Here is a 24,875-nt window from a genome sequence, read left to right as displayed (position 1 = left end):
TAGTTGACGTCTACTCGCATATGACTTTTACCAACAAAAAGTGTCTTAGAAAATGTAAATCAATATATTGTTTTCTGTGAGTGAGTAAACAAGATGATTTTCACATCATTCAGAAAGAAAAATTCTAGACTACAAGGTCCAGTTCTCAAAAATCCCGGGAACTAATGTTATGTATGTGTTTTATGGCTTTATTCAAGTGATTTAACATTTTTAGTTTTTCACTAACCACGCATAACATTTTATTTCTCAAAAATACTATCATGTACATATGCATTTCACATGTTATTATAGCCCAGTTTGTGCTGATTACAATGAGATTAGACTTTACCCATTTAGAAATTTATAAGAAACTGAAAAAAGCACATATGTCAGGGCATGACAACACTTCTCCTGGCCCCAAAAATACCCTTAGACTCCAGACGGTTAAAACCAATACAAGTCGCATTATAACCGGTAAAACTAATTTTGTGAGGGTGTCTATTGTTTTGTTTTTTTTTCAGCAGATGCTCTGGGTGTGTGTTCACTGTGTGTGTTTGTTAACTACTCACTGCTGTGTGTGTGTGTGTGTGTGTGTGTGTGTGTGTGTGCACTTTGATGGGATATATATAAATCTATGTTGTTAACAACAAAAGTTTAAGTAGGCCTGAGTGGTGTTTCTAATGCTGAAAGCCTTGTGTTGCTCAGGTTGTCAGATATCAGTTGTGCTCAGAAAGCAAACATTACACAAGAGTTCCTCAAAGTTTGGAGATGACGGTGTTGTGGATAGTAGGAGGGATATTTGGGGTATTTCAGTTCTCCTGTTGTTGTCTCTGACATACTGTGAGGGTTCAGTCCAGCAGGACGATGCTCCTTCCACTGATGTTATGGACAGCATTGCTCTCTCACATCTCGGATGGACAGACTTCCTCTCAAAGACAGTGCGTCGATATTTTATCAGGCTTATTATGTTCAATAATGCATACAGATTGTCTTTTTGTTCTCAACATTTATTTATATGTTTATCTTGTTTAAACGAACAGCAAGAGGACAGTTTGGGGACATAATATGCGAATAGTGTAAGTAGCCTATACATACATATATATATATATATATATATATATATATATATATATATATATATATATATATATATATATATATATATAAGAATATTCGAATTTTGTGAATTTTTCATGGATATGGTTGGATATAAAAATAGTTACAAACAGTGGTTGATACTGGATTTATCTCTTAACTGAGTGTGTCATCTGTTTACAGTGAGCCGGTCATTGACCAATCTCCGACGTAAGTACACAACTCCTCTGTTCTATGCCCTTAAAGTTACTTAACACACCCCTAATCGATGGACTGAGAACAGGAATTTCCCCAGGAGTCCATGCTCATTCATTTAATGACTCAATATTCAATATGCAAAGTGAAAACCTGTTATGTGTTATTGGATCTGTGTGTTCCGGTTCAGGTTTTATATTTTAGCTCCAGCAAAGATACGACCTGGGACAAAACAGAACATCCTGTTGGAGGGTCACAAACTCTCCCGACAATTAACAGTCAACATTGCGGTCTATGATTACCCAGTCTCCCAAACTGCCTTAATGAGGGGCTCTGTTATCCTCAATTCAAAAAACAACTACAGCGCCCTCAAAACCATCACGGTGAATATATCTATGAATGTATCTGTTCAAATTCAGAGTCAAGAGTTACGTTTGTTTAAATGTTGCACGTGAACATAATTCAAATTAAAGGTTGTCTTTTCATTTAGATTGATCCAAATGTGCTGCAACCAGACGGAAAGAAGAAATATGTGAAGCTGGTTGCTCAGTTTAGATCATTTCATCGTGCAGAAAGAGTCTTACCGGTGTCGTTCCGCTCTGGATACATCTTCATTCAGACTGATAAACCAGTTTACAACCCTGGAGACACAGGTCAGCTCTCACAGGCTTGTCATTCTGCTAATTTATAATGAACGTTGTTCTGTTTTTGCCTGATCATGGTCATTTTTCAGTACGTTACAGGGCTTTTGTTTCTGACACTGAATTCCATACTGCTGAGAGGACCATTTCTCTGGAGATTCAGGTGACTGTCACTGGCACTGACATGAACGCCATTAGAGTATTTGCAAGGAAATATTAGGAACACTTTAATATTTGGACCAATTCTCACTTTTAAATTGTTGCTTATTAGCATTCACATTGCTGTTTGTTAGTACTCATAAAGCATATTGTGCATGACCATATTCTACAAGTCTAATCCTACCCAATATCTAAACTTAACTACCTTACTTAGTATTATTAAGCAACACATTTTATTGAGGCAAAAGACTTAGTTTGTTAATAGCGAGAATTGGACCCTAAGATAAAGTATGACTGAAATATTTTCTTTTTCTGGAACAATGCTTAAGTTACAAATGGCATGTTACAGAATCCAGATGGTATTGCAGTACATGGTATTTCCAGAGCTAAAGCAATCGATGGGATACTCTCTAACGTCTACCCCCTCTCATTTGTGGTCAAGTATGCACACAGAACAGAAATATTATAAAATGATAATGAATAAAAAAAAAATATTTATTTACCTGATATTTTAAATATATTGCTACTGAGCAAATCTCTTTTTGATTATCTAGAGAGGGCAAGTGGAAAGTTGTTGCAAAGTTTGATCAGGGAAAAGAGAACATTTTCAGCCGAGGGTTTGAAGTCAAGAAATATGGTAAGTCCTTCATATTGTCTCCAGATTCTGCTAGATGTTTCTCTGTTGGTCGGTTAACAGCATTTCTCCTTTCTCCCAAGTCCTCCCAGCGTTCAACATCACTCTGACTCCAAAGACATCCCACCTCAGACTAGACGCAGAAAAGTTGGAGGTAGAAATAACAGCCAGGTCTGCGATCAATTTGTACTCTATCAAACTGTTCTGGACATTTAAGTAACACTTGAATGGGTGTTTATTTTATTATTATAACCCCCCCCCCTTTCTTTTTAAAGAAATTAATATTTTTATTCAGGAAGGATTGATTCAATTAATCCAAAGTGACAGTATAGATATCAAATATTTTGAGGTCCCCGTATGCATTTTCTTCCAGATATCTTTATGGTGAACCAGTGAAAGGTGTTGCATATGTGCTTTTTGGTATTGAAATTGATGGTGAAAAGAAGAGACTCACATCTATGAAGCAACTAAATGATGTAAGTGGTTACACAAGGAAATAACTTCAGTTTATAGTACAAAACTCTTGTTACTCAAAGTTTTATTTTGCAGCTGAATGGAGGACATGTTAGTTTGACCGTGGAAGAGATAAAGAAGGCCTGTCCTGATTCAAACAGCCTACTGGGGTCTTCTGTGTACGTCAAAGCATCAGTAATGACCAGCTCAGGTGGGAAAATCATTGAAAAACAACTTAAAACCACTCACAATCCAATAGCAACTGCACAGCAAGCCCTTTTCAACCACTACAAAATATTTAGCATCATTATTGTGATTTTTTGTATTGTAAAAACCCTATCTCCTGTCTTCTTCTCAGGTAGTGACCTTGTGGAAGTGGAGAAATCTGGCATTAAAATAGTAATATCACCCTACATGCTCTCTATCAGAGACACACCAAAGTATTTCAAACCTGGCCTGCCATTAGCAATGATGGTAATTTTCCTTTCTGTTGTGATAGTTTCTGCTTGAAGAGATGAAGTTCACCCCTCATGTCATCTTAAAACTTTTTGACTTGAAATGCAGCAAAATGTCCTAGCTGCTCTTTTCCATTAAATGTAAGTGAATGGTGACCATGGGCTGTCAGACTTTAAATAGGACAGTGTTCAAAGAGAAAGAAACAGCGATGCAGCGGGTTCAAGTAGTGTCATGTCTGCTTAGTGCCCATGTGCCCGGGCTCCCCACGTCCTCTCGTCTCAGTGGTGTGATTCAACCAAGAAGACCAGCGCCCCTATTTGGCTGAGAGCAGCATGGTCTCTTTTGGCGCATCTGAAGAGGAAGTCATCATCGAGAACATTATCCCCTATGACTCCATGTCCTTGGCAGTGTCTGATGCAAAAGAGTAGGGAGGTTGCGGCGGAGAGCCCAAAGTCCTTCCCCCTTCACATACTCTGAGGCTGAAACCAGACACAAAACTCATCCGCATCCTTTCGAAGGTGGTACAGGATCTGGGCCTCAAGTGGTCAACTCTGGAAGAGTCTGTACACAGCCTGTTAGCTGAGTTCTACCTGCCAGGAAGCCAAGTCAACAGTTGAACCTTGCCGCAGTCATGCTGTCCAGAGGCAAGGTAGCCCCGGCGAATGGGCGCTACACACTCAAAATTATTTTGCCAATGACTGGCCCAGTGCTCACCTATACATGTTTCCCCTGATCGTCCTGAGTCCTTCTAGCGGCCCTGCTCTGGAGGTACCAGGCCTAGTTCCCAGAGCTAGTGCAGCTCTCAGCAGCAGCCCCGTGACCCATTCTGCTTAGGAGGAACCTTCTCTCGGAGGTATAATACATGATTTGGCATCCCCAGCCAGAGCTGTGGGGCCTTTAAGTATGGTGCAATGATGGGAGCTTAATCAGCTCCCAGTGAGAGTAAGTAATTCCATTTTGGAGGCAAGGGCATGGTATACAAGATGACTTTACAGCCAGAGATGGTCAGTCTTTCTTAACTGGCATTCTGCATGAACTTTAGCCCCAAATCATGTGACGTGTCCCATGTGCTAACCTTTTTGCAAGTACTGCTGGATAAGGGCTGCACTCCCTCCATGCTCAAAGTTTATGTGGCAGCTATTGCAGGGAACCATTCTCTCGAAGCTGGGCAATCGATCGACAGAAATGACCTGATCGTAAAGTTCTTTAAGGGTGAACGGAGGCTGAATCGGAATTGGAGGCTGAACGGAGCCCTCAGACTGTTCCATCTTGGGACTTGTCTATAACCCTCATTCTTGTCTTGGCATCAGCTAAGTGAGTGGGTGACTTGCAAGCACTGTCAATCAGGGCCTCATGTCTTGAGTTTGGACCTAAAGACCGGAAAGTCATTCTAAAACCAAGACACGGTTATTTTCTCAAAGTGCTCTGAACTCAGTTCAGTGCTCAGGTGATCTCACTATTGGCGCTCCCCATTTAAGATTGACAGTAAGGGCTCTGAGAGTATACCTAGAGCACACTAGCCTGTTTAGCCAGCTTTTTGTTTGCTTTGGAGTCAGCCAAGAAGGACTGCCAGCCACAAAACAGTCAATTTCTCACTGGATAGTTGATGCAATAGCCTTGGCTTATGCCTCCGAAGGCTTGCAGTGCCTTATAGGTATGAGGGCCCATTCCACAAGAGGGATAGTCTCCTCCTGGGTGTGGTCCAGCGGAATTTCCATTGGTGAGATTTCTGTGGCAACCCACAGGTTGTTGCCGTCCACATTTGTCAGATTCTATAACTTAGATGTCCCTGCTTTACAGGTGCGAGTTCTGTCAGTTTAATGTAACACTCTTCCCCCTATGTAATCTAATATAATTTATGACTGTCACTTCAGTAGAGCCGACTCAGTTCCGTCCTTTCCAGCGGGCTAAAACATTATTGGTGCAGCTACAAAAACGCGAACAAATCAGGCTTCAGTACAGAGCAAAACAGGAGTTTTCCCCTAAGAGTCACATGCAATGCTCGTTTCCTTGTCTCAGGGAACCAAGGTTACATCAGTAAACGGAGAATTTTATTTAACAGAAATGTCGAAAAGTGATCCAAATGTCTTTTGCTTTATATTTCATGTCTTATGATGCTTCTGATTAATTAATTAATTAATTAGGGGAGAGCAGGGCACAATGTAACACTTTTTGACTTTCTCAGTTTGTGTAAATCAACTTAGAGTTCAGAATATAATTTTTCATCCACAGTAATTGCACACTTGTCTAATACAAATGTTGCTTTGTTTCATGGTTACAGCACATACTTCTTTCTTTATTTAACCTCAAAAATTGGAAGTGAAATGTGACAGGTGGGGTACATTGTAACATCTGAGGGGTACGTTGTAACATGACCATATGGCAGTTTAAAATGTTATCTGAGCTCATAAAAAATATACAAGCCGAACTAAATAATTTTGATAAAATAAAATAAAATCATTATTTATTTCAAATAAAATAATTTGACAATGGAGTATGACAATGAATGCATTTCAACTATGCTTGAGATGGCCCACATAAACTAAAATACTTTACATCTTGAAATAATAATGTCTAAACCTTAAACATTGACTGTCAGTCTTTATTCACTCGTTTCTCATAGCTTCTCATTCAAACTAATGAAAGTAAATAGTGTAAATTACATTGCTAATGTCAAAGAATAGCATAGTTTAATAATAGCAGGGCACATTGTAATGCAGTGTTACAATGTTTCCCATCTGCACAACTGGTATTTAAAAATTATTTGTGTTTTCTGCTACTTATCAATTATCAAATCAAACACATAACAGATTAAAGATAAAAATAATAGCAGATTCGTCTAATTTTAAATTAATAATAAAAAAAATATCTATGCTAGAAATGCAATTTTAATATGATTAAATAAATGTTAAGCAATATCTTCTAAAGATTTTTGAATTTTGACACACTTTTTCCCCTATGTAATGTTGATATGGTATATTTTGTTATGCTAGCATGTGTGGAAATATTTAAACCATGTGTGTTACAACTAACCCCATGTTAGTTTGTGCCCCGTGCTCCCCTATTCCGCAAAAGTCTTAGGTCTTTTGAATGGTTTCAGTAGAAATCAAGGGTAACCAATATTTCATAGAAGGCATGGTTTTAATTTTGCGCTCCTCCTCTCTGTCTCTCACTCATAGTAAACTAATGGTTGCAGGGGGTTTTTAAACATATTCTGCCCAAGCCATCAAAGTGACGTCATCAGAGAAGGAATGCCATACCACAAAAAATAAAAACATAAAAATTCATCATACAGATTAACTTGCATGGATTAACTGTTCACATCAAGACTTCCAATGTACGCTAGTAAAGTAAATAAAGACACATTTGATTTCATAAGGCCCTATAACCCAGCAAAACATTCACAGGGAGAACTGGGCCAATAATTTAATCCGATGTCATGATTGCATTGTTGGTATTAGTACCTGATGTAAGCATAATTCTTTATGTGAATATGTTTTTTTTTTTAGGTTACTGTGAGTAACCACGATGGATCTCCAGCCCATAACACTCCTGTTAAAATCAGCTTTCTTGAAAACCCAATCACCGTACACAGCGGGTCCATCAAAGTCTCCATCAACCTGCCTATGAAGTACAGCTCAACGATGCTGAAAGAAAGTCACTCACAGAAACAGATAAAGAAACAATACACAATTTTGTTATCCCTGTCAGTTGTATATAAGTATCTATTCTTTCATAGGTGGAGACAGCAGATCCTTCACTGAGACCAGAACAGCAGGCCGTTCAAGAGATGCGTGTGGAGTCTTATGTCTCTTTTATGGGCTACAGGAACTACCTGCACATCTCAGTGGGCAGCAGTCCAGCGGTGGTGGGCAGCACACTCAACATCCAAGCTCACATCAAACCTAACCCGTCAGAACGAAGAAAACTTGTGGAGTATCTGACATATGCTGTGAGTTTGTCACTGGGGGCATTTTGTGAAATTATGAGAATGGCTGGAATCTCTGTTTTAACTACACTGGTGATTGTTTGTGTAGGTGTTAAGTAAAGGAAACATAATCCACGCTGCTAGGATAAATGTCAAAGACCTGGTCGTCATAAACATTCCTCTGCTGATAACCTCTGAAATGCTACCTGCGTTTCGCTTTGTGGCCTACTACATTTTGCCATGGCAGCATCATCCGGATGTGGTGGCAGACTCTGTGTTTGTGGATGTGGAGGACCGGTGTGTTGGTTCGGTGAGTTCATGTGACGACCTTTACCAATTATTAACAGAAAAGATGCACATTCTAGCGCTTTATGGTACATTTGAGGGCCATAAACTGAATGATTATTTTAAATTCTTCTTCTTCTCCTACCATGAGAGTCTAATCTTGGCTTTATTATATGGCAGCACGTTTGAATTTTGTTATAAACACATGTACTTTTGTCTTTTGCCCAATTTATTTACATGTTTTTGATGAGAAAAATTCACAAGGTTTAAAAAAGTTAATTACAAAAATGTAAAAAGAAGAATTCTAAATTTCTAAATGTTACCGTGCAGATTAAAAAACAAAATATTGTTATTCAGCTAGGACGCATTAAGGTGAAATCTGTATTTATGATTTGTATTAGCTCAGTGTAGGTCCAGTGGAAGGAGAAAAACTCAATTCATACACACCGGGCAGCAGTATTTCATTTGAAGTGAAAGGAGACGCGGGGGCAAAGGTCAGCCTGGTTGCTGTGGATAATGCCATCTTCCTTTTGAGTAAAAACCGTCTGACTCAGAAGAAGGTGAGAGATGATATAGTCTCCCTCCAGAACTTTCTCCAGAGTCTCGTGGATGCTCATATCTCTGTCATTCAGGTGTGGGAGGTGGTGAGTCAGGGTGATATGGGCTGCACCGCAGGAGGGGGCCGGAATAATATGGGTGTCTTCAGTGACGCAGGACTGATGTTTCATTCCAGCACAGGAGGATACACAGACTACAAAAAAGGTCCTTCACATGCATTAACATTTAATATATTTTCTTTATGTTTTCTCCCCTTTAAAATTCAGACTTCAAAATAACAAGTTTATATTCCACAATTCAGACTTTTCTTCTCAGAATTCTGCATTTAGGATTTTAGCAACACAAAATGGCATGAAATTGAGGTTATAAATTTGATTAACAAAATTACAAATGCATCATTAAAAATCCAGAAGTATAATAAAGAAAAATAAAGAAATATATTTCTTTGTCAGTACGCTGGCCTAGGTTCCACATCTTGTCAGTTAATAAAGTTAAGGTTAACATATAGCTTTAGGATGCAGTTGTTATTCAGCCTTTTTTTTTAAAATTCCAATATTCAAAAAAATATATACTGTATATATAGTCGGTCATTAAGGTTAATGCATTGTAATGGAAGTAATATCAAATATCATTGGGATTACATTGAGATGCTCTTGAGGGTAACCCTCAGTCTTACCAAACTCCCAATGGACAAAATCAAGACTCACATTACATTTAAAATATGGAAGTCAAATTGTTTACAAATGCAAATGTTGATTTACACACTTTTAAATGGAGAAATTTTAAAAGGGCCTTTAAAGTAATGCCATAGAAGTCAAATTTTTGGCTTCCCAATTAACCTTTCAATTAAAAGATCCAACCATCAATGCCAGTAGAAAAACCTTTAATTTCAAGATTGCATTTTCTTTGGTTTGTTTGGAATAGATTGCTCCAGTAGGTCTAGAAGAAGACGTTCTGCTGCCAAACTTCTGCTTAGAGAGCAACTTGGTAAGTCTCGGTCATTATTACATAAGAAATCCTTTAAAAGTTTGGCATGTTACAGTTTGTTAGATAAGCGGTGATAAGAAAGTGTTAGAAAAAGTGTTAGAAAAAGTAGAGCTAATGTATGAGCTAGGTTATCCTAAACATGTTCTTTTCTCTCAGAGAAGGCATATTCTGACGAATCCCTGCAGAGATGTTGTGTAGATGGCATGAGGGAGATTCCCATGCCGTATTCCTGCTACCGTCGTTCCCTCTACATTACCGAGGACTGGAGCTGCGTGTTGGCTTTCCTTCACTGTTGTGCAGAGTACAGAGGAGAGAAGCTCGGTGTCGTTACAAGACCTCCAACAACAACCCCTCCACCAACCACCACCCCTGTACACACCACCAGTAAGCTAATTTCCCACCGGCGTTATGTTAATCACTTTCCTTCAAAAACTTTGCTCACAGTGGAGCAACCTATAGCCAATATTGAGCTCGCCCGCACACCTGAGATTGCAATACGTGAGAACAGTAATGTTGAAAAGATGAAAGAAGAAGAGGAGGAGGAGGTGGAAGAGTTTGATGAAGATGATTTAGCCGACTTGGAGGACATTTATGTGCGCAGCAAGTTCTTCGAGTCGTGGCTATGGACTGATGTTAGATTACCCAGTGTCACCAAGTCTGATGGGTAGGAGTTTGGCTTTCGATTCAGTATAGACGTCTCACTTTTATCATCTTCAGTGATGCAAGTGTCTCTCTATGCTTTTATTCCAGGTTGGCTGTATTTTCAGTAAACACTGTTCTTCCTGACAGCATGACTCAGTGGGGGTTTCTAGCCATCAGCGCTTCACCTCAGACTGGTAAACAGCTCTTTCCTTTTGTCCATCTGACAGAGCTTCTTTATAGCAGAATCCAAACTCTTTTTCTAGTTCTCAGCCAATCAATAAATCACATTCGCTGCTATAAAACAGTTAAGAATAGAATACAGCCAATGTTGTTTTTACAAACGATACAGGGCTGAGTTTCCCAAAAGCTTCGTAAGCCTAAGAAGTTCGTAAAAACGATTTTACAACTGATCTTAATACTACCCAAAAGCATCGTAACTTAAGTAGCATTTGAAAATCATCGTAGATCTACGAGTGCTCTGGAGTAATCGTTAAGCCCTAAGTGCATTGTAAGAAGACAGATTTATGCGTTCACCTCCAGGACAGTCGGTAGATAACACCTTTAACTTTATTCAAGTGCAATTATATTATAATATAATATAAGTGCAATTATTAATATAATATAAGGATTTGATTGTGCTTTATTGTACACTTTATGACTCATTTTCTTTATTTTTGTCTATTTTTATTAATTTATAAATTAAATAAAAAGGGTAGAAAAATACAAATACACATTTAAATTAAATGACTGAAAAATAAAAAAGGAATAAAAGAAGTAACGGAATGTCAGAAATGCTTCAAAGATGGGGAAAAAAATATGCCAATGACGAAAACCAGCTATGTATTGGACCCGGAAATAACATCTCTATTATATGAAGTATAATATTATACACTATAATATGATATAATATTGTATTGTATTATAATTATTAGCCTATATCCAAATTGTCTGTCTGGAACGCAGGATTAGGTTAACATAAATAAATGAATGTACTACAATTAAGAGCCATTCTAAAAGGTTACATTTCAGCACTTGACAAACGGATAGCGACTCCTAAGTAGCACTTAAAGCACAGCTACGTGCAATTGCTTTACGTGTACTTAAGGGAAACGCATGTGAAACAATAACGAACGATCATAAAATTACTCGTAGAAAACATTCTTAAGCGCTAAGATCAATTGTTATCAGGAAACCCGGCCCAGATTATTTTTATGTTTAAGTGTCCAATAACTGCAGAATCAATTTAAATTATTTTATTTTTGTCACAATGATACATAAATAATTACAGTTATGAGCAATGAATTTGGAATATTTTATTATTTATTTAGATTTTACTGCCATATTTTAAGCATTTCTGCATATGGATTACAAATTAATGTAATTTTTCTTTTTAGCTTGTAATGCTGTGTTTAACGAATTACATATTTTTTATACTATTTACTTAGTTGTAAGTACATGTTGTAATGCTACTTGTGAAGTATATCTGCATATGACTTATGATATTTATATTAATAGCTCCTAGTGTTTAAAAAGTGCTTAACAAAAATAAATATGTAAATGAATAAAGTATTGCATTTGGCTCTATAATTTTAGTAGATTTAATTACCTGTCTAAAAACTGAGAACTAGCAAAAAAAATCAGGTATAAAAAAAGAAATTTTTCTGTTTTCTTTTCAGGTGTCTGTGTAGCTGAACCGTATAATGTCCGGGTGTGGAAGCCGTTTTTAATAGACCTGCGGCTGCCTCACTCAGTGTCCAGAAATGAACATGTGGAAATCAAAACTGTGGTGCACAACTACAGGAACTCAAAACTGGAGGTCAGTTTCACACTTTCACAAAACGTTCTGGTTACTAACATAACATTGGTTCCCTGAGATAAGGGAACATGCATTGAGTCATTTTGATGCATATGAGGAAACTACTGTTTACTCAGTTACTGAAGCCTTATTCGTTCACGTTTGTCTAGGTGCACAAACCAATGGTGCACGAAGCCACCCGAAGGCAGGGACCTGTTTGCTCTATAAGTTGTCTCAGAGTACCATTTCATCAGAAACTTTCGACTGAATCGACAGTCATTCATTAGCGTGCAGCCTATCTTGTGCAACATTCATTCCCTTCTCTCAGGGAACCAAGGTTACATTTGTAACCGGAGAGTTCATTATTGAATGGTCTCTCCTGTTGCGTTGCTTTAACATTAATGTAGAAGGCATGCAACTGCGCAGTGCTACAAGCAAGTGCAGAACAAAGACACTCTGCGAGCCAAGCCCCAAGCAAGGCAGAGATGATATCACCAAGCTGCTTCCGGTTGACGAGGGGTGTTGATCTCATGTGTTAAGCACACCAGCGAAACATAAAATGGTGCTCTGAGCTGACACATAGAGTGATTGGCTCCTCATCTCCTGGTGGGTTAGAGTGCGGTTGGTTTGTGCAGCTACAAAAACATGACCAAATCATGCTTTAGTAACAGAGTAAACCGGAGTTTCCCCATAAGCATCAAAGTTTATTCATGTCCTGACCTTAACACTGTGTTTGCAGGTCATGGTGATTCTCGAGAAGACAGAGGACATGTGCAGCATAGCATTTAGTGGACAGCACAGACAGCAGGTTTCGGTACCGGCTGGCTCCTCCAAGCTGATTTCATACACCATCATCCCTCTGAAAACAGGAGAGCTACCTCTACAGGTCACAGCCGTCGCGGCCTCCTTCATGGGGCAGGATGCTGTGAGGAAGAATCTGCATGTGGTAGTAAGTGAGCTCCTAAAACCTGCTCTGTCTCAGGCCTCACACATAATAGTAGAAACATATTATATTAGATATGGTGTGTGTTTTGAAATGAAGTTGGTGCAATAACTGTGTGGTAATGGTATATGATGATAAATCTTGTGATTTAGGTAGAAGGCATCCAGACAGTTAAAGTGAGGAGCTTTGTGCTGAACCCCTCTGAGAAAGGAGACAGCGGTAAGACTGGTTGGATATTTTACTTTAATTTTGATTAATGAAATGGCAATTTAAGGATCAATTAGTTAATTTAACAATGGTCTTGCCATTGTAATATAACACTTTTGTAACGTGGAGTCAAAGACGGTCGGATCCATATGCAGTAGTTTATTATAGAGTGGTCAAACAGGCAGTAATCAAACAACAGCATCAAGTGTCTAAAGGGATATCCAGAATCAATAACAGTACTGGGCAGAGGTCAGAGAATGGAAATGGATACCAAATACAAGAGTCCTGAGTGGAGTGCCCTCTACTGTAGTTCATTGACACTCCATTAAATAAAACGTTTTTTCTGTATTTAAAAAAAAAAACATGCGTATAAAATGTATATGTTATAATTTGTATTAATAATAATAATAATAATAATAATAATAATGCATTTAATCTATAAAGTGCTTTTCTCATTGTCAAAAATACAACAGTACAAATAATCTTAATAAAACATAATGAAACATAATAAAAACAGAAATTGATAACCAACCAAAATTAGCAGATTTAAAAGGTTAAGGTCTTTAAACAAGCCTACACTTTATATATTTTAATTAACATTTGTTTATCTATATATATATCTTTTTTTTTTTCATATCTCAGCTGGTAGACAGCGGATAGAAGTGGAGAAGATGCAGTTGGACGCTGTTGTGCCCAAATCCCTTCCGGAGACATTTGTCAATGTCAGAGGTGTGACATTTTATTAGAACTTATTCATAACATCATAGCAATTGCGTATTATTAATTACATTATGGATATTTGATTTTCATGTTAATATGTCGACTGTCAAGAATTTCCCAGTTTGTTTTTTAAATAATTTCTTCAGGTGATTTGCTGGCAGACAGCATTGATAACTCTATTAAGGAGGACTCTCTGGCAGCATTGATCCGGATGCCCGGTGGGTGTGTGGAGCAGAACCTGGCCAGAATCACGCTGCCCCTCATTGCCACCCATTACCTGGACCGCCGTGGAAACTGGGATGCTGTGGGAATAGATCGCAGACAAGAGGCCATCAAATACATCCAGACAGGTGCAATGAGACTCAAATAGGGATGAAAATCACCATTACTTTAGATATTGACAAAATAAATGATCTTTTAACTTTTTTCATACTCAGGGTATGATAATCAACTTAATTACCGTAAAAAGGATGACTCATATCCTCCCTACGCTAAAGAGGGCACCAGCACATGGTATTAATGCTGGCACATCACTAATTACAGCTTCATGTTGAACATTTTCCTGTACAGCTCAACTGTTTTTATGTTCTGTCTGTCTCAGGATCACTGCATACGTGGTGAAGGTCTTCTCCATGGCAAAATCATTTATTAGCGTCAATGAGAAGCATCTGTGTGGCCCTCTGGTGTACCTGCTCAAGAATAAACAGCGTCCTGATGGATCCTTTCAAGAGGACAATCCTGTCTATGACACAAGTATGATGGTAAGAGTTCATAACTGTGATTGATTATTGTTAATCTACTTCAGTTAATGAAATGTAAGGGTACAGTACTAACATGTTTTATGTTTGCTGTGTTGTGATACAGGGAGGCCTGCGCGGCTCTGAATCCAGAGTGTCTCTGACTGCATTCGTGCTCATTGCTTTGGCAGAGGCACAGAATGCTGTTACCTGCCAAGAGCCAGGCCTCAACATACAGGTAACTTCCCTACTATACTGTTAAAAACCTGTGAATTAAACAGTAGCTACACGTCCCTGCGTCTCCACACTCCAACACATAACATAACATGAACACCGATCATAACTGATCATAACAGAACATCGGACCAAACAGTAAGTGATGCCACTTCTCCCCGTTTTCTTTTTTTACGTTTTTCTTTTCCCATTCCTTCGGACTCACCGTGATGACAGCGTTGTATGATGCCATGATAAATTTGTTGTTTTGGATAAGGGCCAATAACCATTGGCCCGTTGACCTCCCAGACACTACTGGATTAAGCTGGAGGGATGGAGGGAAGATTTCCTCCGGTGTCTAGAGTGCGTCTGGCCCTGATTCAGAACCAGCTCTGCGTCAAGGCAGCCATCTGCACCGCAGTCAAGGCCACCGGCTGCTGCACTCTCAGATCCCCTGGACGCTCCAGCATCAAGTCCGCCGGCTGCTCAATTGTCAAGCCCACCGGCCAATTCACTGCCAAGCCCTAGGATGACAGCAGTATTCTCCTTTACCTCTGCCCAAAAGAGGATAATGCGGAGGAAGAGAATGTGGGCTTCAGCCCCTGAGTCCACTCAAGTGTCAGCCCCAGACCAGAGTCCGCTCCAATGTGAGCTCCAGCTCCTGAGTTTAGCCCAGAGAGGGCTCCTGTTCCCAAGTCCAGCCAAGAGAGGGCTTCTATTGACAATTCCAGTCCAGAGAGGACCACTGTTCCCACATATGGCCCACAGAGGCCCTCAGAACCCAAAATTTACCCCAAGGAAATTGGCCCCCTAAACTGTCGGCTCCAGCATGGCTCCCCAAGCTGCCTGCTGTGGCATGGCTCCTCGAGCTATCTGCTCTGCCATGGCCACTTGAACTACCCTGGCTCCCTGACCTGCCTGATCCGCAATGGGTCCCGGAACGTGTACCACCCTGAAGGCCTTCCGTCCAATGTAAAGCCTGTCCCAAGAGGCCTCCAGAGCGCCTAACCCCCTCCCCGTTGGATGTTATGAGGCGCATGGATGCGCCTTCCGGGAGAGGGAGGTATTGTCACGACCTTGGACTGCCTCTGTGTCCCGTCTCAATAAAGTCTGTTCATCTCGAAATTCAACTTTCGATTATTTCCTTAATTTCTATGGAAAATAAACGCCTTTCCGATGTGATGTGAATTTTGGAATGGGAGAAAAAAATGTTTGGCCAAAGGGGGATTCAAACTTGGGTCTATCGCATCATAAAGACTATGTCACATGCTTTACCATATACACCACTAGAGCTGTTGTTAAACAGTCATCTTTTGTAGTTTTGACTATCCAAATAACATTAGTGGTAAATAGTAAATAGTCTGCCAACAAGGTGGGCAATTTGCTCTTAATGAAAATAAACAATCTGAAAAATTAAATATTATTACCAGAAAACTGAAATTTAATTACATATGTTTTTACATGTTCAGTGGTGCTAATTGTAAATTGTTTCTACTTTTATTGCAGGACAAGTCTAGAAGAGCAGCACTGTATCTAAAACGACATTTCCCCCAACTGACGAGGCCGTACACAATAGCTATAGCATGCTACGCTTTAGCACTATCCAACCACGGATGCATGAAGAACATGTTACTAAATTTAGCCTCGCCTGGTACTTAGCCTTTGAAAGAAAAAAAAAAAAAAAAAAAAAAAAAAAAAAAATATATATATATATATATATATATATATATATATATATATATATATATATATATATATATCTTGCTGTGTGTGCTCTTGTTTTTCTTATCTTTATTTTCTATTAACAGATCGTACCCACTGGCCTGACTCTAGTAATTATTTCTTCACACTGGAAGCTACTGGCTATGCATTGTTAGCGCTGATCAAAGATGGCCACATGGAAGAGGCAGCCGCCCCCTTTCTATGGTTGAACGAGAAGCGTGGCGTTGGGGGAGGATACGGCTCTACACAGGTAAAGACCACAAGAAAATATTTGATTGAATTGTCTTATTCTTGTATTTTGAGCTACATTTGTATTCATAATGGCTGTTTCCCCCCCATTAGTCCACTATGGTGGTGCTACAGGCCCTGTCTGAGTACCTAGTGAAGAGGCCTCCTCCTCAAGACCACAATCTTTTGGTGCAGCTCAGTGTTCCCGGGCGCAGTGACGTACGCTGGTCTTTCAATCCAAAAGTGTCGTATGTGGCCCGATCTTCACGGGTGTGATCTCCAGTCTTTCAAATCTTTCTTTTGTAGACCAATATGGCTATATACTGCCAAATGTAAAAAATGCATTCTTTTGTTGCGAAATGGTCTTGATTCGTTTTAATTCACGATTTTGATTTCACAGGCATTCTCATTATTTTAACAAAGTGAGATTGAAGACATTATACAGTAAATGAAAAGGCAATTGCTAAACGTTTTTTTCGTGAAATTGAAATATAACAAAACTAAATTGAAATTTTAAAACAAACCCCAAATCAGACAAGTAAGTTAAACAAATGAAATAAATCTCTTAATACATTTTCCTGAAAGTTTGAGTTAGAATAGTTTGCAAAAGTGTGGTTATAAACACAAGGAGGCAGTCTGGGAAGCAGATTAATGAGTAGATGAGTTTACCTGTTTGTCATAAGGAAGTTAAATGTAATGTCCAGAAAACTTTAGTCTGATTTAGCCACTTCTTAGCAACTGCCTTTTTCAAAACAATGAAAAAAACAAAAACAAAACAAGAACGAAGGAACATATGCATGTGAGCTGAGAGATTCATACTGATTTTACTTGGATGTATATTGTTGCATTACAAAAATGGCAGTATAATAATGCTATACATTAAGAAAGGAAGTTTACAGGAATACAGTAACTCAGTTTTATTATATCTTCCAGGTGCCTCTGGATCAGAAATTCACAGTGGAGGCTTCTGGAAAGGGCAAGGGAGTTTTGGAGGTGCTAAATTACCAGATCTACATCAAAGGATTGAATTTGAATATAAAATCAATAGGTAATTTAATTACAAAACTTTCTATAATGTTTTATGAATCCCAGGTAGTGACAGTGTACCACCAACTTCCTGATGTGTATGAGAACAGCACGTGTAACGGCTTTCAGCTGGACGTCTCCATCGCTGAGACTAATGGTATGCTCTCAACTCTGTTTTTACGATTCCTTACTGTGTTTTAACAATAAAACCCGTATTCTATATAGTAAAAAAATAATTTGCATGTAATTTTACAGTATCACTTTTTGATCTATCTAGAAAAACCGCCACCTGATGTAGAAAAGTCATACAGACTTAGTATCAACGTGAGGTAAGTATTTATAGGTAGATGTCTTTTTTTGAAGAAAGCGAAATAAACTGGTTCAGAACCAATAATTCACTCCTTTGCACCCCCAAGGGCTCTGGAGGAACACCAAGTGAGGATGGCAATTCTGGACATCAGCCTGCCCACCGGCTTTGAGCCAGAAAACTCAGATTTAGAGTTGGTAAGACCTAACTCATGACATATTGTGGCATTACATTTACGGGAGAAGCTAGTTCTGTAGCTAACTGTTTTGTATCCTACCTAGACAGCGTACCTAGATCGTTTAAGGCATGAAAGTTCACTCCAACCATCTCAATTTAGGTTTAATTTTGGCCAGATTAAGCAGCACTGCATGTATCTATCACAAATACCCATAATGCATTGTGTCAAGCTACTTACAAGATGGTGTCAATTGAGAAAAAAGTTGTATAATGTTGATCATAAATATTATAATTCATGTTTTGTATTTCATTACCAGTGGAATTTTCTACCCAACATTTTTTATGCTTTGTATTCTTATGTTGAGTATTGCACTTTTAACCTACTGTAGCAACATGAAAATGTTTTAGCCAGCTACGAATGTTCGGGCAGGGCAATAATATGCAGCACAGCATCTTGTAAAGGTTATAAAAGTGATAATGTCTGTTGTGACTTTCTAGCTCACAAATTCAGTGGATCGCTACATCAACAACTTCCAAGTGGTGGACAACCTGAGCGACAGAGGATCCCTTATAATTCACCTATTTAAGGTAATTGAACAACCAGTGTTAAAGTTTATACAGGATATTAAGGCAGCATTAAATGTTTGTCTTTGTATGTCCTGGACAGGTGTCCAGTACTCAGATGGACCTGATCTCATTCAGACTGCATCAGAAATTTAAAGTGGGACTCCTTCAGCCTTCTACTGTCACAGTGTACCAGTACTACAATAAAGGTTAGTACACATGTTTAATTAGCTATGTTTACTATAAAAAAAAAGTGGAGTGCTAATCTACACCATTAAGCATAATACTTTGTCATTCAACTCAACTCACAGAGTTTCTGCTATAGGCATGAATAGCGCAAAGTGAGAAAGTGAGTGAAGTGACATGACATACAGCCAAGTATGGTGACCCATACTCAGAATTTGTGCTCTACATTTAACCCATCCAAAGTGTCAGACACAGCAGTGAACACACACACACCGTGAACACACACACACGGAGCAGTGGGCAGCCATTATCCCGGGGAGCAGTTGGGGGTTCATGATAGATTCTTTGAAGTGAAGACATTTCAAATTTTCTTTTGTCAGGAGTTTTCAAAGTTTTTGGTAACATGGACCCCTACATATGAGGATCTCCTTATAAGAGACTCAGTTTTTAAAATAAGAAAGAATGAAATACTAATTTCTTGCAACATTAAATCTAGTTATCTTTAGGGGCAAAGCACTGAAGGTACATAGGCATATATTGTAAGAGTTGACGTTCTTCTTTTTCCGTTTCTTCTTCTTCTATAAAAGTATCGGCAAATATCATATCGCTGGGTATGAGAATCGATATCATATCATATCATATCATGGTGAACCATCCGCTTTACACCCCTATTGAATACCATACAACTGTTTGCGGGATAGTTATACAATTTGAAACACAGATGAAGGACAGTCACAACATTAACCATAGTTAGTTTGGAGTCTCTAACCAAAACCCTCTAGTGCCACCAACAATTCAAAGTTGCACTCGTGTTTATGCTAATAACTTCTCAACTGGAAATTTTAGAAGCAATTTTTTTCACTGATACCTTGGCTCATGTCAAGTCAATATGATACCAAACGTAAAATTTATATTGTCAAGATTTTTCTAAATTTTTAATAGTTCGAACCTGTCCTAGACGCTTTGTCTGATTTTCACCAAAATAGCATCAGATCATCTTCAAACAATGCTGGCAAAAAGTTGTAGATTTCAAGTTGATAAGTTTAAACTTGAATAATCTGTGAATAAATTTGATGAAGAGTACACAAAAATGGAGATAAGACTATATCTCCAAACTTGGTGTATGTTATAATTATCATGACCTGAGGCATCCTGCATAGTTTTGGCTCAGCACCACCTAGTGATCAGGAGATATGAAAAATAATTTTCAATAATTTCCTTCTGAATGGTTTGGCCAGAAATCACAAAACTGGTCTCTTTAGTTGAACCATACCCTTTTCTCCCATATTAGCCATTTTTGGGAATTGCCCATTTTGAATTTTGTCATAAAATGTTCTAATTTACAAATCCAAATGACACAAATTGGTGTATCGTTATGAAACATGGTATGTGTCTTTGGCACAATGCCTTTATGGTATTGAAAATTTCAGGGCAGCACCACCTTGTGGTCAAAAGTTCTAATAAAAATTGCTATAATGCTAAGAACTTTTGAGTCTATTAGCCTCAAAAAATACGAACTCAGTATATTCTTTGGCTCTTGCCGAGAACATCGATATCAATTTTGCCGTAGTCAGTCAAACTTCTTGTCTGTCATTTTGATTTATGTTGAAACTCTACTTTTGAAACTCTACTCGAAGTCCTCCTAGAGACCATCTGATTTTCAATTTGATGCATCTTCCGACTTTGCTGGCAAAATATTATGATTTTTTAAAATCAATATATGAAACTCTTATTGTTTAGCGCAACAACAAATTTGCTAAAATGATGCGTGTCTCTGCAAATCTTTGACATATTGATGAAAAACTTTCTGTGGGCCATTATCACCTCTCACACTGACCACACCACATCAATTTGGTAACAGTTCCACCTACTGGCCAAAAGTTATAAACCGATATGACTTCAAATAATAATAATAATAAAAAATGCTAATAGCATATAAACAGCTTTGACTCTTGTCATGTAACTAATATTGATAGATTGCTTGGATTACACCAAGAACATTGATGCTAATTATATACAATTATAAATCTTTTAATCATATTACTAGTGACTCTATTTGATTTTTAAACCATTTTGCATAACATCATGTTATGAAATATGTCCTTGTTTTATTTGCTGGTTAGTTAGTTTTAAGTACTAATATTAGTTTGTTATTTTGTTTCCGGTCTCTGTTGTTTCAGATAAACGCTGTAGCAGGTTCTACTCTCCTCCAGAAGACAAAGAGCAGCTTGATCAGATCTGCAAAGACAACGTGTGCCGCTGCTCACAGGGTCAGTTTAGCTGGACTAACTTGGTGTTTTCAGTCAACTTCTTCACTTTAACCAGTTCTAAACCTTCTTTCATACTGTAGGTGACTGTTGTGTAATGAAGGAAGACTCCTCATCTTTCAGTAATGAACACAGGAACGTTGCTGTGTGCAATGGATTACATCATGGTCAGTGTTTCTTCTGTTAAATTAATGTGTTTTTTTGGGGAAAGCCATCATGACGTCACATCATCTCTCTTCAATGAACGTGTCTTGTCTTCAGCCTACAGGGTCAAACTAGTCAGTGTCAGCCAGAGTCATTATGACCAGTATGAAATGGAGATCGTGCAGGTTATCAAAGAGGGTACGTCTGCTAGATTCTGATTTTCTCATGTAACCAGCCATCTGGCTCATGGATCTTCATTTGTGTTTGTGTAGGAACAGAGGAAGGCCTGAATGAGAAGGAAAGGAGGATGTTCCTCTCTCATGCGAGCTGTAGGACAGGACTTGGTTTGAAGGAAGGTCAGGACTATCTGATCATTGGGCCCATCACTGATGTTTGGCATGCAGGGAGCACATCCAAAAGGTGAGTAACGTAAGGCACGGAAAATGTACATATTATAGTTTGTTTTTTATAATTCAGTGTTGTTTTCTGTCTCAGGTATGTGTATACATTGGGTAAGGACACATGGGTCGAGCACTGGCCATCCGAGTCTGAATGTGGTGCTGGATCCACACTGGAGGTGAAATGCGGCGAGTTGAAGAGCTTCGCAAAGGCACTGACTGAAAGTGGCTGTCAGACTTGAGAGATGCCTACAAATTATATTGCCACCACTTTAACTAGTGTTTTTGGTTGCAAACACCTTTGCCTTTGCGTTGGCTTTAACTTCCCCTAGATATGAGACTGAAAGGGCACAATCAAGTCATTCAACTGGTCAGGATACCTTATGCAAATGATATATACTATATGTTACTTTTCATCTGTCATCCAGCTCCATAGTCTGAATCACTCCTTTCCTGTAGTTAAGTGTTGGGTGGAGAACTCTTTATCCCAACTCCAGCCAAGAAGTGAACATGAAGACAATTCATGGAATTAGCCTTCTTACAACATTTTACCAAAACCTAGCCAGTATCATTTCTTTATTTCTTGACAGGACCAGCTTTCCTACAATTTCGATATAAATGGCAAAAGAAGAAAGCTTTATGATTGGAAAATCTGGTGTTGATGATTCAATTATTATACATTTTGTCCAGTCTTCATTATTAGGTGTAAAATCACACTGATTCTCAATGCTACAGTCCATGTTTATATCTAAGAGTTATTTTTTGGAGGTGTGTTTAATTTATAACAAAAACAAATAAGGAAAAACTTAATGAATGAAAAAAAAAAACATGGCAGAAATAGTTAAATACTGATTCTGAATAATGGATCAGAACAGACTTTCAACCAACAAAATGTTTTGTGAACCAGATCAACCCTGTAATTACAATGAAACTTTTGAAAATTATTCAATTTAATTGAATGATTTAGTCACAAATCTGCTATTATTCTCGTTTCAATGCAATTCACGTTTATTTGTATAGCACTTAATACAATACACATTGTTTCAAAGCAGCTTCACAGAACGTTTCTACATTACATTTAGTAGTAGTTTGTCTGGGGGCACTATGTCAAGGGGATTTCCAGATGTCAGAAATGTACAATTCTAGGATAGTAATTAAATCATGCAGTTATTCAATGACATGTATTCAAACAGAAACTGTGAACATGATTAACAGCAGTGATTATATGTGGTGATCACACTTACAGAAATTTAAGGGAAATTTGGTAGTTTTGTATGTTGGTTCTGGTTTCATCATCTTAAGTCCTCTTGGGGTTAGGCGTCATCTACTCAGGTGTTGGGTCATCTCAGACATTCGTAAGAGGCTGGATCCAGAATGAAGCTTGTCATCTATAATTGCCTTGGGATGCCCATCCCTTGGCAGAAACAGAAAAGAAGATAATTAGCCTAACTGCCGTTCAAAACATTTTAAGCAAGGAATGTGCTTTTGATCAGATGTAACTGGAGTACAAGGTTATGAGATACATTACAGTGCATGAATGCTGGGCTAAAGAGATGTCTTTATATAGATTTAAACATAGAGAGTGTGTCCTCACCTGCACTCAAAGGTAGACACATATACACCATTAGAACAAGTACTCAATAAGTAAAACCGTAATAATGTGTATGAGATGATTGTAAGTGAGATTAGCACCAGCCCTACTGGTAGTGACGCTTAACGGGTTACAAGCCAGCTTGAAAAGTCGTTCATCTGAAGTGTACAAACTCGATTGCAAAAAAGTTGTGACACTGTACAAATTGTGAGTAAAAAAGGAATTAAATAATTTACAAATCTCATAAACTTATATTTTATTCACAATAGAATATATATAACATATCAAATGTTGAAAGTGAGACATTTTGAAATGTCAAGCCAAATATTGGCTCATTTTGGATTTCATGAGAGCTACACAGGTAGCAATAAGAGGCCGGAAAAGTTAAATGTACATATAAGGAACAGTTGGAGGACTGATTTGGAACTTATTAGGTCTATTGGCAACATGATTGGGTATGAAAAGATCCTCTCAGAGTGACAGTATCTCTCAGAAGTCAAGATGGGCAGAGGATCACCAATTTCCCCAATGCTGCGGCAAAAAAAAGTGGAGCAATATCAGAAAGGAGTTTCTCAGCCATCTAAGGGATCACAACATGGGCTCAGGAATTCTTCCAGAAAACATTGTCGATGAACACAATCCACCGTGTCATTCGCCGTTGCTGGCTAAAACTCTATAGGTCAAAAAAGAAGCTATATCTAAACATGATCCAGAAGTGCAGGCATTTTCTCTGGGCCAAGGCTCATTTAAAATGGACTGTGGCAAAGTGGAAAACTGTTCTGTGGTCAGACGAATCAAAATTTGAAGTTCTTTTGAAAAACTGGGATGCCATGTCATCCGAACTAAAGAGGAAAAGGACAACCAAAGTTGTTATCAGTGTTCAGTTCAGAAGCCTGCATCTCTGATGGTATGGGGTTGCATGAGTGCGTGTGGCATGGGCAGTTTACACATCTGGAAAGGCACCATCAATGCTGAAAGGTACCATTTTGTACTTCTTATTTACAGTGCATGCATATATCCATAACAATGACATTTACATTTCTGCATTAGGTTATGGACAACATTTTTGGCAAGTTATATTTACTGGGCTGCAATAATTTCTCCAAATAGCACTCTCAGCACTGAACACTTAAGCATTTCAACTGGATTTTTGCAGGAATTCATTGGAAACCTTCCCCCCCCCCCCAATTTCTGTTTAAAGCAAGGGTTGTTTTCTGTTTTTGTGGAATATGTCCAGTGCCCAGGTCCTAGTAAATATTTGTTATGTAATAAGTAATCATACCATCAAATATTTGTATATGGGAAGAAAAAAAAATGGCACTCTAAAATGAAATTAACTTGCAGTACAAACAAGAACACATTAAAGGGCACCTACAGTATTATACCCCTTTTTACTAGATGTCTCAGGTGTCCCCAGAATGTGTCTGTGAAGTTTCATATCAAAATACCCCACAGATAATTTGTTATATCAGTTGATATATCATGAAAATGCCTATTTTGAGTGGAAGCAGAAAGCATTTTATTTCTTTGCATGTCTTTAAATGCAAATGAGCTGCAGGCCCCCTTTCCAGAATAGAACTGTGTACCTAAGATACTCTGCCAAAAACATCTGTTTTGTACTGATTTTCATGTTTTAAA

At 38.3% G+C, this 24,875-nt stretch overlaps 1 protein-coding gene across 2 annotated transcripts; it reads left to right on the top strand.

Annotated features, from left to right (window-relative positions):
- Positions 1 to 740: 740 nt before the first annotated feature.
- Positions 741 to 23,764, top strand: LOC113039944 (complement C3-like). 2 transcript variants are annotated; one of them, XM_026198119.1, is made up of 42 exons: positions 741 to 917; positions 1,020 to 1,055; positions 1,258 to 1,284; positions 1,460 to 1,652; positions 1,760 to 1,922; positions 2,003 to 2,073; positions 2,419 to 2,510; positions 2,624 to 2,706; positions 2,787 to 2,874; positions 3,077 to 3,179; positions 3,253 to 3,367; positions 3,515 to 3,630; positions 7,122 to 7,265; positions 7,352 to 7,564; positions 7,650 to 7,850; positions 8,227 to 8,385; positions 8,458 to 8,587; positions 9,308 to 9,370; positions 9,527 to 10,034; positions 10,121 to 10,206; positions 11,689 to 11,828; positions 12,547 to 12,756; positions 12,903 to 12,969; positions 13,600 to 13,686; positions 13,824 to 14,027; positions 14,115 to 14,190; positions 14,279 to 14,438; positions 14,542 to 14,652; positions 16,134 to 16,278; positions 16,436 to 16,599; positions 16,692 to 16,847; positions 17,511 to 17,570; positions 17,670 to 17,760; positions 17,881 to 17,932; positions 18,020 to 18,107; positions 18,586 to 18,675; positions 18,755 to 18,860; positions 21,018 to 21,107; positions 21,188 to 21,271; positions 21,366 to 21,446; positions 21,521 to 21,668; positions 21,744 to 23,764. In XM_026198119.1, exons 1-42 carry the CDS (start codon positions 844 to 846, stop codon positions 21,886 to 21,888), a joined length of 5,220 nt encoding a protein of 1,739 aa, XP_026053904.1. In that variant the 5' UTR covers positions 741 to 843; the 3' UTR covers positions 21,889 to 23,764. The 2 variants fall into 2 exon arrangements, with proteins under 2 accessions (XP_026053904.1, XP_026053905.1); XM_026198120.1 differs by lacking the exon at positions 9,308 to 9,370.
- The last annotated feature ends 1,111 nt before the right edge of the window (positions 23,765 to 24,875 follow it).

The sequence above is a fragment of the Carassius auratus genome, chromosome 22 (assembly GCF_003368295.1).
Source record: "Carassius auratus strain Wakin chromosome 22, ASM336829v1, whole genome shotgun sequence".
NCBI classification, from domain to species: Eukaryota; Metazoa; Chordata; class Actinopteri; order Cypriniformes; family Cyprinidae; genus Carassius; species Carassius auratus.
This window is presented reverse-complemented; position numbering and strand designations above follow the sequence as displayed.